Source organism: Aptenodytes patagonicus, chromosome 11, assembly GCF_965638725.1.
Source record: "Aptenodytes patagonicus chromosome 11, bAptPat1.pri.cur, whole genome shotgun sequence".
NCBI lineage: Eukaryota > Metazoa > Chordata > Aves > Sphenisciformes > Spheniscidae > Aptenodytes > Aptenodytes patagonicus.
Window position 1 is genome coordinate 23,987,494 of NC_134959.1, and position 16,287 is coordinate 24,003,780.

At 43.2% G+C, this 16,287-nt stretch overlaps 1 protein-coding gene across 6 annotated transcripts in view; it reads left to right on the plus strand.

Annotated features, from left to right (window-relative positions):
* Positions 1-16,287, plus strand: part of RANBP10 (RAN binding protein 10) — an 87,476-nt gene that overhangs the window by 13,066 nt on the left and 58,123 nt on the right. For 5 of the 6 annotated variants that reach the window (XR_012996316.1, XM_076349550.1, XM_076349555.1 and 2 more), the window contains one exon: positions 10,672-10,724. Coding sequence is in view for 5 of the 6 variants with exons in the window: in XM_076349550.1 (XP_076205665.1) it covers positions 10,672-10,724 (53 nt within the window). In the remaining variant the exon portion in view is untranslated. Of the gene's footprint in view, positions 1-102; positions 134-10,671; positions 10,725-16,287 lie in introns of those variants that run through there. The other variant, XM_076349554.1, reaches the window with a different exon arrangement.

The following is a 16,287-nucleotide window of genomic DNA, read 5'->3' on the forward strand; positions in this document are numbered from 1 at the left end:
GTTGTGACTGGTGATTAGTGTGGCTGATTCAGTCTATTTGAATTTTAAAAAGCAACCAGTATTGACTGGGCAGGGCTGAGGTGCAGTAGAAGTCTGGAAAAATTTGGTGCTATGGTAACTGCCGAGGCTGCTGGTAAGTGGAAACAAGACTGCTGTTTGAATCACTAGCATGTGTCTGCGTTTATTTTTGTCTGTCTGCTGTATTTGGAATTGATCTACTGATGCAGCATTTTTGAAGCTTCTGATCGGGTGTGTGGGGCAGTTCCAAGTATTCAATGTTCACTGCTGAGAAGATGGTTTTAGGAGGTCACTTTTGCCTGGCTTTAATGTAGGTATATCTCTTACGTATGATGGATAATGGATTTAAATGTATCATTACCCAAAACCCTAAAAAAAGGTGGGTTTTTTTTTTCCTGTTTGAAAGTGGGTGCTAACACTTCTTACATTTCTTCTGTCCTGCTGTATCAGTGCTTCACTTGCTGTGCGTCCTCTTCTAAGAGGCTCTTTGAATCCCTCAAAAAGGGGCTCCAGTTAATGGATACCCCAGTGGAGTCTGTCCACACCCAAAACCTCCAAAACCAGTGATGAAGCAGGCAGACAGACTCTGCAGAGATTTATGTTGAATGGTATTGAATGTTATAATTTACTTATTTAAAAAAAGCAAGCGTTAGGTTGTGCTTGAGGATGCCCACAAATACTGTTTAACTAGTTTTGAATTTGTTGTACATGCAAAACTGGTTTGGAGCATTTGGAATCGAGGAAGTGAGAAGCTGTTCTGCACCAAGAAGCTCAGAAAGCAGCTGATACTTTTGGGGGTGGTGGAGTTGAAGATGAGGCGTGGGTTTTTTCCCTCAATTTTCGAGAGAATAGAGTGATTTTTTTTTTAACTTTTTTTTTTTTTAGTCTGAGGCTTTGTAGGTCTCCAAGCTCATTTCATCCATCACTTCTGATATGTTAATTGATAGCAGGTGGGAAAAGCAAAGTAGCTAACATCATCTAAAACAATAACCAGCAAGCATATATGTGACAATTTGAAGTTCTGGATATAAGCTGTAGGCTGCGGATTTGAAACCCAGCATGGTGAGAGAGTCTTATTTTATTTTAGGTTGTCTGCAAATTCTGTGTGCAGTTCTGCAGTCATTATGGTCTTATTTTTAAAGTTTGTCTTAAGCTTTAAATGGGACCATAAGTTGAAGAGCAAAATTTTGTGAACGAGGAAGGCTTGTGGTCATGTTCGTGGTTTTTTTTTTTTTTTTTGTGACACATTTCCATGGTGGTGTGTTTCTAGATTAAAGTGTAATCTTAAATTTAGAATTTCTGGATTTGTATTACTTTTTTATAAAAATACAAGCTTCTAGCCTAATTTAAAGCTGTGTTGTCTGAAAACAGAAAGATACTATTGTGTTTTTGCCCTCGGTTATGTGCACAGGATTTGCTGCAGTACACAAGAGGGAGGATGAATCTGCATAGAAAATGATAAAATTAAGCAGGATAAGCTGAAGTGGGAGATGACCTATTTTATCAAAGTTCAGCAATTATGTTATTTCTCATAACTTCCAACAGTTTGCTCAGTATTGCCACCCTTATGGTGGCAATGCAGTGCAATGACCCAACGAGGGAGGGGAACAGAAGGGAAGCCATCAAAATGCTGCAGCCGTGATTCTGATGAAGCTGTGTGCCGAGGCTGTATGCAGAAGTGGTGTCCACTCTCTCTGTTAAATTCCAGGTGTGCTAATGTCAACAGCAGCAGAAGTAGAGGCAGAGGAACAGGCAAGCACCCTCAGGCAATAAGGAGGGATGGAGTTGGCCAGTGGCCCTATGCCAGTGGAGCTGTGCTGTGTGAGACTGAAACTAAGGAAGCCGACACCGCCACATGATGAAGCTGTGCTAGAGGAGACAAAGTGGCCGCAGTCTGACTGTGTTTCACCTTCAGCTCAGCCAAATAGATCAGGACGTAAGAAACATGCCCTATGCTGAGAGGCATGTCCTGCTCATTGAACAAAATTTGGCAGCTGCCAGCAAATCCAGGAGGTCTTGGGCTTGCTAATGTGAGCAGGTGAAAGTGGTGGGGATCGTTCTGCCAGAGTAACTGAGTGCTCTGCTCCTTGACAGATTTTTGCAAAGTGTTTTCAGGTCTGCCAGAGTCAGGACCAAGCACTCTGGTACTATTGCACCAGGCTTAGATGGTGCCTTTATTGTGTGTTCAAACAATTCGGGACCTTGAATCACAAGCTTCACTGAGGCTTGAACAATTGGCAGAGATGGCACTTCTCACTGCTCTCTGAAGCAATATGGACCTGGAATGTAGTTCTAGCTGTGGACTATGGTCCCAACTGCTAGCATGTGTAGTTGAAAAGAAATCAAAACAGCAAAGCCCACCACGTGGCAAGGAAAATTCTGTAGCAGCAGAGGGTTCCAGACTCAGTAGGCGGAAGAAAATTGAAATGCTAACAAGAACGCTGTCTTATCTGCCAATGCACTGAGAAGGCGGCGAGGAAAAGCTAGAGCACTCCTTGCAGATATGGGGAGAAATCTTCCATATTGTGCCTGGAAGGCTGTAAACATATCCTTAAAATTCAGTTTATTCTTTATAGATGTGTGTATGTCACATGACTCTGTGAGACTAAATTTTTAGATGCCATAAATGACTGCTTCAGAGAGCCTAGTCAGGGAACTCATGAGAAAGGATGTAACTTCTGACTCATGCTCTGAGCAGTGCAGAAAATGTTTACAAAAAATGTGTGTTTATAAGTTGCTCTGCAGCACTGACCATAAGTACTCATGTTTAACGTCCTTTGAGAAGCAGCATAAAAAGGCCCCCAAACCCTACCACTTTAGTGTTCATAAAAAAAAAAAAGGCCAGAAAACAAACCTATATAAATTGAAGAAGCTTGTTTAAGGAGTTAATAAAAAGATGCAATCGTAAGGGTAAAATGCTTTCAGAAGGTATGGAGACTGTTTAAGGAGAGACACATCATATTGGAGGATCAGTGTAAATGTGTGTGAACTAATAGACTCAAAATGACTTGACAGTTGACATAATTAGACACGAAGGTGAGAGAGGATAGGGATACACCCTCCAAAAGTTGAAATTTTATTAGATGAGAAAAATGGAAAGAACAAACTTTAAGTTTAAAAAAACCAATAAGGTAGACCAAAATGGAGTCTGTAAAACCAAGAGATGATTCAGGAGAACGTTTTATGAAGGGCTCTGAAAAAGTAGGAATGTTTAGAGGCTCCCAAATGCCAGTGTTTGCTGTTAAAGGATTATCTGGCTCAAGTCAAAGTGTTAATACAACAACGTCATGTTTCAACAAAACGTGCCAATCTTGTTTTTAAATGATTGTCTGGCTCCTGATGAAGGGTTAATACAACAGTGTTATTTATCCATAAAACACAGGAACAAATCATTAGGGGGTTTCTGGTCTTCATTCAAGAGTTCTAAAGAATGAAATAGCTGAGCCATTAACTGTAGAGCATGATGTTTAAAAAGTCTTGATTACACAGAGGAGAAGAGAGATAGGGGTGTGTGTAGCTTTTTTTTAAGGGATCCAAAGGAATGAGATCACACAGTGTTTTCTCTTAAAGTCTCTTATATCCTTGAGATCTGTACATCAGAGCAGAACCTTCCTTGTTGCTTTTCTTCAAGTGGGCACTAGGTTCAGGAGCCCTTCAGCTGAAGAGCTAAAGGGTTCGTGGCGATGTGCCAGGCAGCAGTCATCATGGCATGTTTTGTTTGTGAGTTCAGGGTTGTTCTGTAGATCAGGAACCAGTCTTTCCTGGATGATCTATTCTTGACGACTAGGAATAAAGCTGGATTCAGCTGGTATGATCAGATCAGGACTTGGTTTGTGGTGTATGTGTGTGCCTCAGGAAGTTCTGTCTTTTCTCAACTTTGTCAATATCCCGCTTTAGGCACTGCTAGCCAAGAGTTTGCTGCCTGTCAGCAAAACTGTCCTGAAGTCAGGATATCGTTGAATAATTTAGGTTGGAAAGGATCTCTGTAGGCCATCCAGTTCAGCTCCCCGCTGAAAGCAGGGCCAACTTCAAAGTTAGATCAGGTTCCTCAGGACAATGTGCAGTCAAGTTTTCGACTGTCTCTAAGAGTGGAGATGCAGTACCATTTATGGGCCCTTCTTCCAGTGTTTGATCACCCTCATGGTTAAAATATTTTTAGTAATGTCTAATTGGAATCTTCTTTGTTACAACTTGTCTGTTTCTCATGATTTTTGGGGGGTGTGCGTGTCTGAAGTCTGGCTCCACCTTCCCTGTACTCTCCCATTAGGTAGCTGTAGACAGCAATGAGATCCCTGCTTTGTCTTTTGTTCTTAAGACAGAACAAACACATGTCCCTCAGTGTCTCCTCATACATCATGTGGTTTGAGCCCCCTAACTGTCTTTTGCTGCACTCGCTCCAGTTTGTTACTCTTCCTCGCATTGGAGATCCCAAAACCGAATGTGATACTCACGGGTGCTGAATAGAGAGGAGCCAATCCCTTCCCTTGACCTGCTGGCTGCACTCATAGGAAGTGGTTGGTGGGAGTAGTTCTTTATTGTATTGTTTAATCATGGTGGTCTTCCCCCCCACACACACACTTTTTCTTCCCCCCCTTCTTATTCTTGGCGTTCCCAAATCTCCTTTTCAAGTCACAGGTATTTGTCCTGAGCCTGTAATATGATGTCTTTACCTCATGTCTGTGTTCCTGTAAGCATTTCTCTTACCCTTGGTCTTTTATCATTTAAACCAGTTACTAGTCTGTGAGGTAACTTTCTTTTTATACCAAGATAATTTCCTTAAGATCTTCAGGTGAAGGACCTTATCAAAACCTCTCTGTGTTCCAGCAGTGGTAATTTTCTTACAGTGCTCCAAAGTCTTTCCTTGTCCTTTTCATGGCAGTTGTTGATGCTGGAGGGTCCTTGGGTAGGGGTGTTTGCAGGCCATATTTTCTATCATAATAGGGAAGTGGAGACCAGCAATTGATCTCTGTTCATAAAGAGCTGAACACTTTCACTGATATATAAGATCAGAATAGCGACTAGCTGCTGCTGTCTTAGTGGATAATTGCCACAATGCTGTCCTTCGCATCTCCGCTCAGGTGCATTTCAAAGGAGTTCCTAGGCCAAAGATGAAACAATCTTCCCCTCTGGACTCTGTGCACAAACAAAGGTACTAGCACTTATGGTATCCCTCCTCAGATGAAACAGGTTTTTTTTCCGTTTATACTGAGTTACTGAGGAGTAGATAGTCTAGAGAATAGGTTCTGTCATCCTTATAGTCCTTTGCAAATTTAGGTTTTGGGATGAATGCCCGAAAGTCTTGCCTTGTCTCTGCCCAGTTCATGTATCTTTTGAAGCAATGCTGGTCTCTACCATTGAGCTTTCTACTTCAGGACATCCTGCGGACTATGCAGGGCTTAATTTTGTATGAACCCTCCCCACTCTACTCTTTTGTTCTATCTTGCCTGGCTACTCTGCAGCATGTGGCAGCAGAAACCTTTGGGATGTCTTTTGTTAGGCTGTATCTTGGCAGCCTCTAATCCTTCCTTGGAGGGAGCGCATGCCCAGGCAGATGCTAGCTGACCTTTGGCTGACAGTTCCCTTAGTGCAGGTGAAACAATCCCTGTTTGTGCTGGAGGAGCTGGTTAGCCTGTGGTAGGGAAGGTGGTGCCCTTGAGCTCCTTCCATCATGACCAAACAAGATGAGGAGGGTGGGGTCAATCAGATCTAAAAGCTTAGGGCTGCTATCTGCAGGAAGTAGTCATTTCACCTGTGGCCTGGGTCTTGGAGCAGTGCAAAACACACTCGGGGCATTTGTTTGTGTTTCTGCATGCACTGTGTCCGAGCTGTATTGCACTGGAGTGTCCACTGTCCTGTCTCAACAAGCAGAGCGCCTTGAGCTTTTCTTTTTGTAGACAGGCTGCGGGCTTTTACCATTTCTGCAGAGAATATCAGATTTGCTATGTAATAATGTACATCCTAGGTATTTTGGAAACCCTCACAAATCTCTGTCCTTCTAAATGAGAAATAGAAAATCCAGCCAAATGTCCTGGAATCTGTCCTCTGTGACTGGAGAGTTTTCGAGATAAACTTGTTTGCCCTCAATGTTCAAATCTTCTGCTCCTGAACTGGCTGCTGCCACAGCCTCTTTTGGGTACTTTTCTAAGCTCAGTGATCTTATTATTTCCTTTATCAAACACTAACACTTTCCTGGTGCTTGTGTAGTTACATTATTTATACATGGTGAGAGCTGAAGGACCTGGGCTGGCCTTTCTTGGTTGTCACTGGCATAGCCCTATTTGTCAGCGTTCACCCCAAGAAACTTTGGACTTGAAGAGCCCTAGTCTTGCAGCAGGAAAACACTGAGCTGGGTGAAGGGAAGTGACGAGTCCAGCAATAGGTTTTCCGTATCATGATCATGTATCATTTTCCTCTGAAGATAACCCTAAGAGGCCAGGGGCCAGCTAAAAGGAAAAGGCGGACCATATAATGGTTAGCAATTCAGTGATCAGGTAGAGAGATAACTGTGTTTGTGACTCCAGGGAGAATGGCATCGTGACGTGACTGGTAGACACAAAGTACACGGCTCTCCCAAAGCATCTGAATATTGCAGCAGTTGCTGAGCGTGAAGTGATAGCTGTGGTCCCTGTGGTGCGGAAGGCATAGGGAAGAGCAGAAAAGGTTCTGTATGTAAAACTTTTAACTATTACATAGGAAGTTGAAAACCAGGACCTCTGCGGTAGCGGTCTCCAAAATGCTTTTCCCCACCTTTGCACAGCACTGTGCTTTGCCCAGTACCAAGAAGAGAGGTGAGGAGGAACAGTTCTGGTACGTTGCTGAGGAATTGGTCTGAGGAGGTGGGGTCCGGATCCTCTGGAAGCTGGGGTACTTCTGAAATAGAGCATGTTTTTTAAAGAAGGGACTGACTTAATTTAAAGCACTGTAGAACTGGGTTTCAAGTGTTTAAAATCTGGAAGGTCATGCTACCACGATGTGAAGTGTACAAGAAAGACAAAGTTGGCCGTGTTTGTGAAGATGTGGTGCTATTTATTAAAGAGATCATAGACTAAGATCTGATAAACTTATAGACCTCTAAGGATTAAAATTTCTGTGTAAACAAGAAAAATATCAGTTATTACCGTTTCCATGCTATTTGATTGGGGTGGTGACAATGATTGAGATGGAGAAGTCAAGGGCAGGAACAGTTGCTGCGGGAGACTTAACCCACATAGCTTGAGGACATGTAACTTGGGGTCAAATTCTGAAATAATATTTTTAGTCATGGTTAATGTTTTATGGAGCAGGTGGTCGAGGAAGCCACAGGAAGAAAACTGATTCTGTGAAAGAATAGCAGGACACTGGCTGTAGCCTGTTTGGATTTATACCTTTACATGAAGGGAGCTGGCAGAGGAGCTCGCCAAGCCACTCTCCATCATTTATCAGCAGTCCTGGCTAGCCAGGGAGGTCCCAGACGACTGGAGGCTTGCCAACGTGACACCCATCTACAAGAAGGGCCAGAAGGAGGATCTGGGGAACTAGAGGTCTGTCAGCCTGACCTCGGTGCTGGGGAAGATTATGGAGCGGTTCGTCTTGAGGGCGCTCACGAGGCATGTGCGGGACAACCAGGGGATCCGGCCCAGCCAGCACGGGTTCATGAGAGGCAGGTCCTGCTTGACCAACCTGATCTCCTTCTATGACCAGGTGACCCGCCTAGTGGATGAGGGAAAGGCTGTGGATGTGGTCTACCTGGACTTCAGTAAGGCCTTTGACACCGTCTCCCACAGCATACTCCTGGAGAAGCTGGCGGCTCATGGCTTAGACAGGTGGACTCTGCGCTGGGTCAAAAACTGGCTGGACGGCCGGGCCCAGAGAGTTGTGGTGAATGGAGTTCAATCCAGTTGGCGGCCAGTCACGAGCGGTGTTCCCCAGGGCTCAGTTTTGGGGCCAGTCTTGTTCAATATCTTTATCAATGATCTGGACGAGGGGATTGAGCGCACCCTCAGTCAGTTTGGAGACGACACCAAGTTGGGCGGGAGCGTTGATCTGCTCGAGGGTAGGAAGGCTCTGCAGAGGGACCTGGACAGGCTGGATCGATGGGCCGAGGCCAACTGTATGAGGTTCAAGAAGGCCAAGTGCCGGGTCCTGCACTTCGGCCACAACAACCCCATCCAGCGCTACAGGCTTGGGGAAGAGTGGCTGGAAAGCTGCCTGTCGGAAAAGGACCTGGGGGTGCTGGTCGACAGCCGGCTGAACATGAGCCGGCAGTGTGCCCAGGTGGCCAAGAAGGCCAATGGCATCCTGGCCTGTATCAGAAATAGTGTGGCCAGCAGGAGTAGGGGAGTGATCGTGCCCCTGTACTCGGCCCTGGTGAGGCCGCACCTCGAATACTGTGTTCAGTTTTGGGCCCCTCACTACAAGAAGGACGTCGAGGTGCTGGAGCGTGTCCAGAGAAGGGCAACGAGGCTGGTGAGGGGTCTGGAGAACAAATCTTATGAGGAGCGGCTGAGGGAACTGGGGTTGTTTAGCCTGGAGAAGAGGAGGCTGAGGGGAGACCTCATTGCTCTCTACAACTCCCTGAAAGGAGGTTGTAGCGAGGTGGGGGTCGGTCTCTTCTCCCAAGTAACAGGCGATAGGACGAGAGGAAACGGCCTCAAGTTGTGCCAGGGGAGGCTTAGATTGGATGTGAGGAAAAATGTCTTTACTGAAAGAGTGGTTAAACATTGGAAGAGGCTGCCCAGGGAAGTGGTTAAGTCCCCATCCCTGGAGGTATTTAAAAGATGTGTAGATGAGGCGCTTAGGGACATGGTTTAGTGGGCATGGCGGTGTTGGGTTGACGGTTGGACTTGATGATCTTAGAGGTCTTTTCCAACCTTAATGATTCTATGATTCTATGAACAAGAGCCCAACAGTAACTGTTAATTTCAAAGCACGGTAACCTAAAAATATGGAAGCTAGTTAAAAACAAACTGAGCAGGGCGGCTGTTTCTGTGGTTCCAGGGGATATTAGAAGAATTACAGACCATGCAAATTAACAGAAATAGAACAAACAAAATGGGTATGTGCGTAAATATTGTAGTGAGGAAGAAGAGCCTCTGCAAAGGCTGGCTATGACTTACAGACCTGTTGAACGCAGAAGTAGATAAAGATCGGTCTGTTTGGATTTGCAAAAGCCATTTGGAAAGGTCCTGTGTCAAAAATTCTTGAGGAAAGTAAAGGAAACGTGGGATAAAGTGAAGGAGCTTGTGTGGTTGAATGATCGGTGACACGATTAGCTGACGGGTAGGAAGCAGGGCAGAGAAATGAATGGCTCGTGTGTGTGTGTCATGCCCCCTCTCCTCCCTGCAGCTGAGGACGTTCGCCAGTGGATTTCTGTGGGGATGTGTACCACACCTCTGATGTTCACTACCTTAATAAATGACCTGGACGTGAAATTAATAGTAGGACAATATTTTTTGCTGATGATATGAAGCTAACTAGAGTTGTAAAAACAAGGGCTGACTATGGATGATAAAATGGAAGATGCAGTTTGGGCTGGATAGATGTAAAATGATTCTCATGGGGGGAGAATAAACAATCCAAACTTGACACAAAAAATGGTCTCTGAGCTGCCTCTTACAGTGCAGACACAAGTTCTTTGTGTCCTGGTTCCATGGAAAAATCAGCTCAGTTCTCATCTGCAGTCAAAAAATAAAAGGAATAATAGAGACCAGGGGGAGGAATAGAAAACAAAATGGAGAATGTTGTCTGTAATAATCACCGTGTGTTTGTGTTGTGAATGGTGCTTGTGGTTCTGGTTTCCCCCTGCTTCTCAAAGACGATACAGAACTGGAAGTGTAGCAAGAGTATTAAGAGGTATAGATGAGCTTCCATAAGAGGAACAGCTGAGTAGACTGCGAGTAGTCAACCTTGAGAAGAGACCATTGGGGAGAGGGGTATGAATGAGGACTTTGTTAACTTTCTCAAGGATTTTAGAGAAATGCTATTCCCGTCTCCTCCAATTCTAAAAATGCAAGTACCAAGCAAAACTAGCTTGGACAGTAATTGAATGGTGGAGCTGCAGGATGTTGCCTTTTCAAAGAGCTTACAAAGGTTCAGAAAGCAATCAGATTAATGGAGGAAAATCTGTTGGGGTGTGAAATACAGGAAGACCACCTTTTGCTTAGGAAATTGTGTAAAATATATGTTGGACAATGAAAGAATGTTCTTGGAAAGTACAACTGTTTGCTCTGTCCTGTGCATCCACTGCCAGCTATACCTGGAGACAATACGTTAGGCTAGATAGACATTTGTTCTCATATACTATATCTGCCCTTATGTATTTTTACTCTCTTGTTAATCACCTATATAAATAGGTTTTTTTCCTGATATATGGGAAAAAAACCCCAAACTCCAGAAATTTAATTGCTGATTGTTTTCTAGTCCTTTTCCTACCAATTAAGAGCTAAAGAGTAGCTGTAGTTTGGAAAGCTGTCAGTCACTAAAGTAGACTGACATTTTATGTTGGATTTAAGAAAAGACTAAAAAAAGTAGTGGAAAATCTTTAGTGATGTCAACACTTTTACCTTAAATGATTTGTGGAGTGGGGTTTTTTTACCGCTACATTTCTGCTGCAAGAAATCTTGTGGCTTGGCCATTCTGGCTTGACTGATATTTTGTTTGATTTTTTTTTTTAAGGTACATGGGAATAGGACTTTCTGCTCAAGGGGTCAACATGAACAGGCTTCCTGGTAAGTCACTGTTAAGGTTTGTTTTGGCTTACGGTCTGTGTTAAATGTTCATTTGAAATAAAGATTTTAATTTACATATATGAATTAGTGAATGTGTGTTTCTTGTTAATGAAATGTCATGACTATAAGTGTCTTACATCTGGAAGTTTCAAACTATTGAGTGTTATCCTAAACTGAGTTACTGGTATTGTTAATGTAGCCATGATGATTTTAGCAGATAATAGAAATTAATATTAAACCAATGAGTAATGGGTAAGATGATGAGCTTTCAGACATGCAAGCTCTTTGCGTCTGAAAAATAAGTAGCAAAATAATTTGACATTTAATCTGTATATCCTACTTGATAAATTTACATGAAAGAATCTGAAAATGACAGGAAAATTGGCCTGTCATATTGTCTCTCCTCTCTTCTTTCCCTCTTCCCACCAAAAAACTAGAAAAATGTGATAGAGTGGTATTTCCAGTTAATATTGTTGCTTCCATTGTTGGAAATGTTTGTTTTTAGGTTTACCTCTAAGTTGGTTAAGTAGCTTCTTTTCAAAAATAAATAATCGGTAATCTTTCTTTAACAATATCCAATTTATTAGGTAAAATTATGATTATTAGGTTTGGATCAACATAGTGACTTCTGTAGCAGGGATTCTTTCAGCTGGGTTTGAAACTAGTGTTTCTGTGTTTGGTAGAAAGTAAAAGTTCTTCAGGTGCCAGAATGAATGACAGCTGGTTCCCAGTGGTGGGAGCTTTTTTGGTCTTGGGTGTGATTTACTTCTGGTGGAGTTGTTTTAAAGCTGAAATGTGTGTTCAACCCTTATCTCCAAAGGAGAATGTTTTGTGAATGTCCTAACAAGAGGAAGAGCTTCCATAGAGTTTGCACTAAGACCCTTGTGAATTTACTTCTCAGTGAGGATTTTGCTTTCATCTTCACTTACATATTCAGAGAGTGGAACATGCTCTTTTTTTTTTTTTCCTTATAACCTCCAATTGAAAATGTTGCAGCATTGGAGCAAAATCCCTGACTATTCTGTTAACAAAATATGTGATCCTGTAGCTCTGTTATGAACTTCTGAAATGTATATTTCTATAGCTACGTTTCTGAAATTCTGCTAAGACTGCAGATGGAGTCTCAGCAAGAAGATGAGAAGGAGACTAAGACAGCCAGGGTCCGTGGATGATTTCGGGAAATAGCCAACTTTCTGGTGCCCATTCTTTTAATTGTAAATCTGCTGCTGAATTTTGCAGTGGAACAGCTGCCTTATCTTGTTACTGAAGAGAAGCATGGAGAGCTTGGAATGCATGAGGGAGCATATGGGACCTTTTGCATTGATAAAGAAGAAATTTGGAATTGTAGACTAATTGCATTAGTTCAATTAAAATTTCACTAGTGAAACAAAAAGCATTGCTGTTTTAGTGACAAATGTCAGTGCAGTGTGTGTGCCATTCATAAATCACAACGATGGTTAACAGTTGCAGGCAGACTTTCCTTTTCCAGGTACCACTTTGATCATGTTTGATCGACCTTGAGAGTCGTCTTTTGGCCACTGTTGGAGGCAAGTCTAAGACCTGTTGGTCTGACTGAGGCACAACCTTCCTTGCATGTGTTTTCTCTGGTAATTTCAGACCTGCGCAGAGAGCTTGTGGAACCTCTAACTTTGAAGATATTTAGGACTCAGCTGGACGTGGCCTTGACCAACCTGATCTAAATAGACCCCCTTTGAGCAGGGGTTGGACTAGGTGACTTCTGGAGGTCCCTTCCCTCCGTAGTTATTCTGCACTTCTGTGATAACTCTGTTTTATAGGAGAATGGTTTCAGTGACACCCATGTTTTAAAGAATTTGCATCTTACTGCAAACTATATTTGTTAATAATTGGTATGAAAACTACAGCATATACACATTGGAGGGAGAATTAAGGTCACAGGTCTCTATCCACTCGGAACTAGGCCAGGGGAGGAGGAAGGCAGGACACTGCCAGTTTCCTCAAGTGATACTTGGTTCCAAAAAGGTAGGTAGTGTCTAGATCAAGATGATTTGGTGTCAGCAGGTATAGAAGTCTCAGTTTTCGGACTCCTCCTCTCTCTGCACTCCCTCTCCCCGCAATCCTCCCGACCCAAGTGGGTTGCATGCATGTACAAGATGAAGCATGAGTCTAGTCCCATCATCTCTTTCCCAGGGCTGAAGTGCTTGGCTGCTTGGAAGAGGAGTTGTTTGGCTATTAAGGGACCATGTTCTGTTCAAGAAATGGCTTTCTGGCTTGTGCAATGGAAAGATGGGTGGGATTGTTTTGTAGACTTGGCCTGTAGACTGCTGGTTGGATTATGCTTAACCTAGGATTCTCCTGGCATTATAACACAGATATATCTATCTATATAAAAAAATCCACGGTTGAATACTAACCTGAGATGATATGTACTAAGTGTCATAGGTGTGCTGTCCTGAAATTGAACAGCCAATGTAATTTCTTTTTTCCCTTTAGAGACTAAAAATTGGCCAAACCACTTCTGATAAATGGCTGATAAAGCCCAAGAGCTACGTGAGCAGTATTTTGTGGCCAGTTTGAATCAAAGTGCCTGTATACTACTGTTATTTCTAGAGTGTATGTGGTGAATGTGGAATTCTTTTCTCTGAGTGAAATAAAACAAAGTGAACTTGAGACTTCAGATAGTGCTTATTTAGCAATGAGTTGTACAAATTTGATCCTATGAACCTGTTGTTTGTTTGATCACATGCAGATTATGCTGCCAAGAGTGATTTTTTGCAGGCATAGTTAGGTCGATCTCCCATCATCTGTGTAAAATGAACTGCATGGCTCTGTATTACAGCTCAGTAATTATCTTCCTGGCTTTTGGAGAATGAGTCTGATTTATTTTGTTATAGTATATTGCTCAAGTGACTGAAGTGAGAAACATGTATCAGGCTTAACCGTTATCAGGTCCTTCACAGCACAGAGTAAGTGAGAGCTCACAAAGAAGTGACAGACTTTGGAGTCTTGACTTGGCTTCATGTCAAAGTGTAATTTTAACTTTTTGTGACCTGAAACCCTGCCAGGTTTGTCTCCTTAGACCCTTTCTAAGCCACTTCTGCTTCAGTTTTCGCTCGGTGTGCTGGCAGGGCAGTATGTGACCCACTACAAGTAGTGGTTTGGGAGCCCAAAGCCTGGTATGAGAGCCAAAGTTGGTCCCTTTCTTGTTCCCACTTTCAGTGGGGATCCTTGGCACCCTGTCAGCCCTAATTCAAAGAACAGTCTTGCTGCTGGGTTCTGTCTCAAACTCCTTTCACCCCCCACCCCAAGAACAAACGCTTTGGCCGTATCCAGTTCCAAGTCAGGGCATTTGTGCTTTATGCCAAATTTATTCTGGCTTCAGCCCAGCTCTGTGCTGGTGGGGATAGCGCTGAGCTTTCTCTGAAGGTTGGAAGTGTGGTTGGAGCAACCTGAGCGTTTCCTTAAACTACCCCTCTCTGCGCTGTGAACAGAGACCGCTTTTAAAAGGAGAGTGCCCTGTCCCTGTTTGACTCAAGGTTTCTGTGGGCTATGCTTTGAAATTCAATCAGCAGGTCTGAAATTATTGTGGGTTTTTTATTGAAGTGCCAACTTTCGTGACCCTGACAGATCTTGATGATTTTTTTATTATTTTTTGAAGTTTTAGAAGACATTTAAAACACTTACTAATAAACATTCAGCTTTAAACTTGTGGCTTTTATTGAAATGTCTGCTCACTTCTTTCCCCAGATACAATTTTTTTTTTTTCACGTGTGCTCAGCATTTTGGTATCTGAGGATGAAATTACATGTTACAGCTGAACTGATCTAACTCACTGTCATCAGAGGAGAGAAACCCGACCCTTCCTCCCCCCCACCTACAGCTGCAGTGTCCCTCCTCTTCCCTTGTGCAAGCCCCCGGCTCTGGCACTTGTCACCTCCTTTGCCAGGCCAGCTTTCAGGCCTGGCAGGAACCTGCCTGCTTTTCTGCTGTGCTGGAGTTGTGGCAGGCTGGTTCCTTCAGAACTCATGGAGCAATGCTCTTACCTTTGCATCCTGAATGTAACAGCTGAAACATCCTTTTTTTTTTTTTTTTTTAATATTTAGCCCTCAATCCAGTAAGTTTTTATGAGCCCAGCTGAAAATGTGTTGGTGGTTTGCTACAGGTTTCACCTAACCTTCATAAAATGGAGAAGATAGGTGTTCCTGTCTTTAATATGGATGAGATGTGCATGCTGGAGATGATTCTCCTCTGCATGTGGTGTTCTGCATTGGTTCAAGTCCTTCATGCTGTTGAGAGATAACGTTTCATTTGTTCTAGCTCTTTTGAGGGTAACCCAGCAGGAACATACACCCGGGCAGAGAGGGAAGGAGGGATGACTCTCTATGGTAGCAGCAAGGTTTTAATTCAGCCTAAAATGTTGTGAAACCATACCCTTAGGCATACCCTGCTTCATTTTCTGAAACAGCATAGATAGGATCTGACCGATCACTTTTAGAGACTTTAAACACCCTCTGGTTAATAACCGACTTGCCCTGCTATGCAGCATTGCACGTTAAAGGGAGTGCCAGCTTTCACCATTGTTTTGTTTTATGAAACTTTGATTATTTTTTCACCTTTTCAAATGAAAAGCTACTGCTTGGCTTATTCACTATCTGCCTGCTTCAAACTCCCTATGAAAAGAACAAGCTTTCAAATTCAAGAATGTTTTATAGGCTTGCATTAGATGCAGCCAGATGAACCAGCAGAATTTGGTGTACAGAAACCTGCTCTGTATTGGGGTTTGGCTTCTGGGACTGTAATGCCTTAAGCCAGGTCAGCAAAACCAGAGACAGTTTGTCCAACTGTCCTGTGTCTTTGTTCAGCAAAGGGTCCTTGTGAGTGACCTATTTCCATAGACAAAATAAAAATGAGCACTGGGAATTAAGACTTCCCCATGTTCCCTTCCTCTGTGAAAGCCATCTGTCCTCCTCTGTAAGCCACCAACATGATGAACGGGCTTTCCATTTTAACTTTGTTTTGGAGATTTTGAGATTTTGAGATTTTTGAGATTCCTTCCTTTCCTTTGCGTTCTCCTCTTGGTGATAGGTTTCTGTTGACATTTGTAGATAGGACTTTATTTCTTCTCAGCTTATCTTGCATGTTATCACCGGAGATGCAAGCAGGGAGCAAGGCTATTGAGGAATCTGTCTTCCTGTTCCTTCCTTTGAGAGGAAAAAGATACTGGTTTCTCCCCTAGGGATGTTCACAAGGGTTTTTCAGGCAGGTGTGCTCCTTTCCAGGGGCAACCAGAGAGGGGAGGCTGGGTAGATGTTGTATTGTAGGAACCAGTGAGAAACTAAAGGAACTGGGCTTGTTCGTCCTGGAGAAGAAAAGGCAGAGAAGGGATCTGGTAGCAGCCTTTCACTATCTAAAGGAGCTTGCAGAGAACATGGACACAGACTTTTCTCAGAGGTGCAGAGTACGAGGAAGAGAGGCAATGGGCACTAGTTGCAACAAATACAATTCTCATGGGAAATAAGATAGTAACCCATCCCCAACTCTGATGAGGAATACTAGAGGCTTTATCCTCAGATTTTCAAACCTT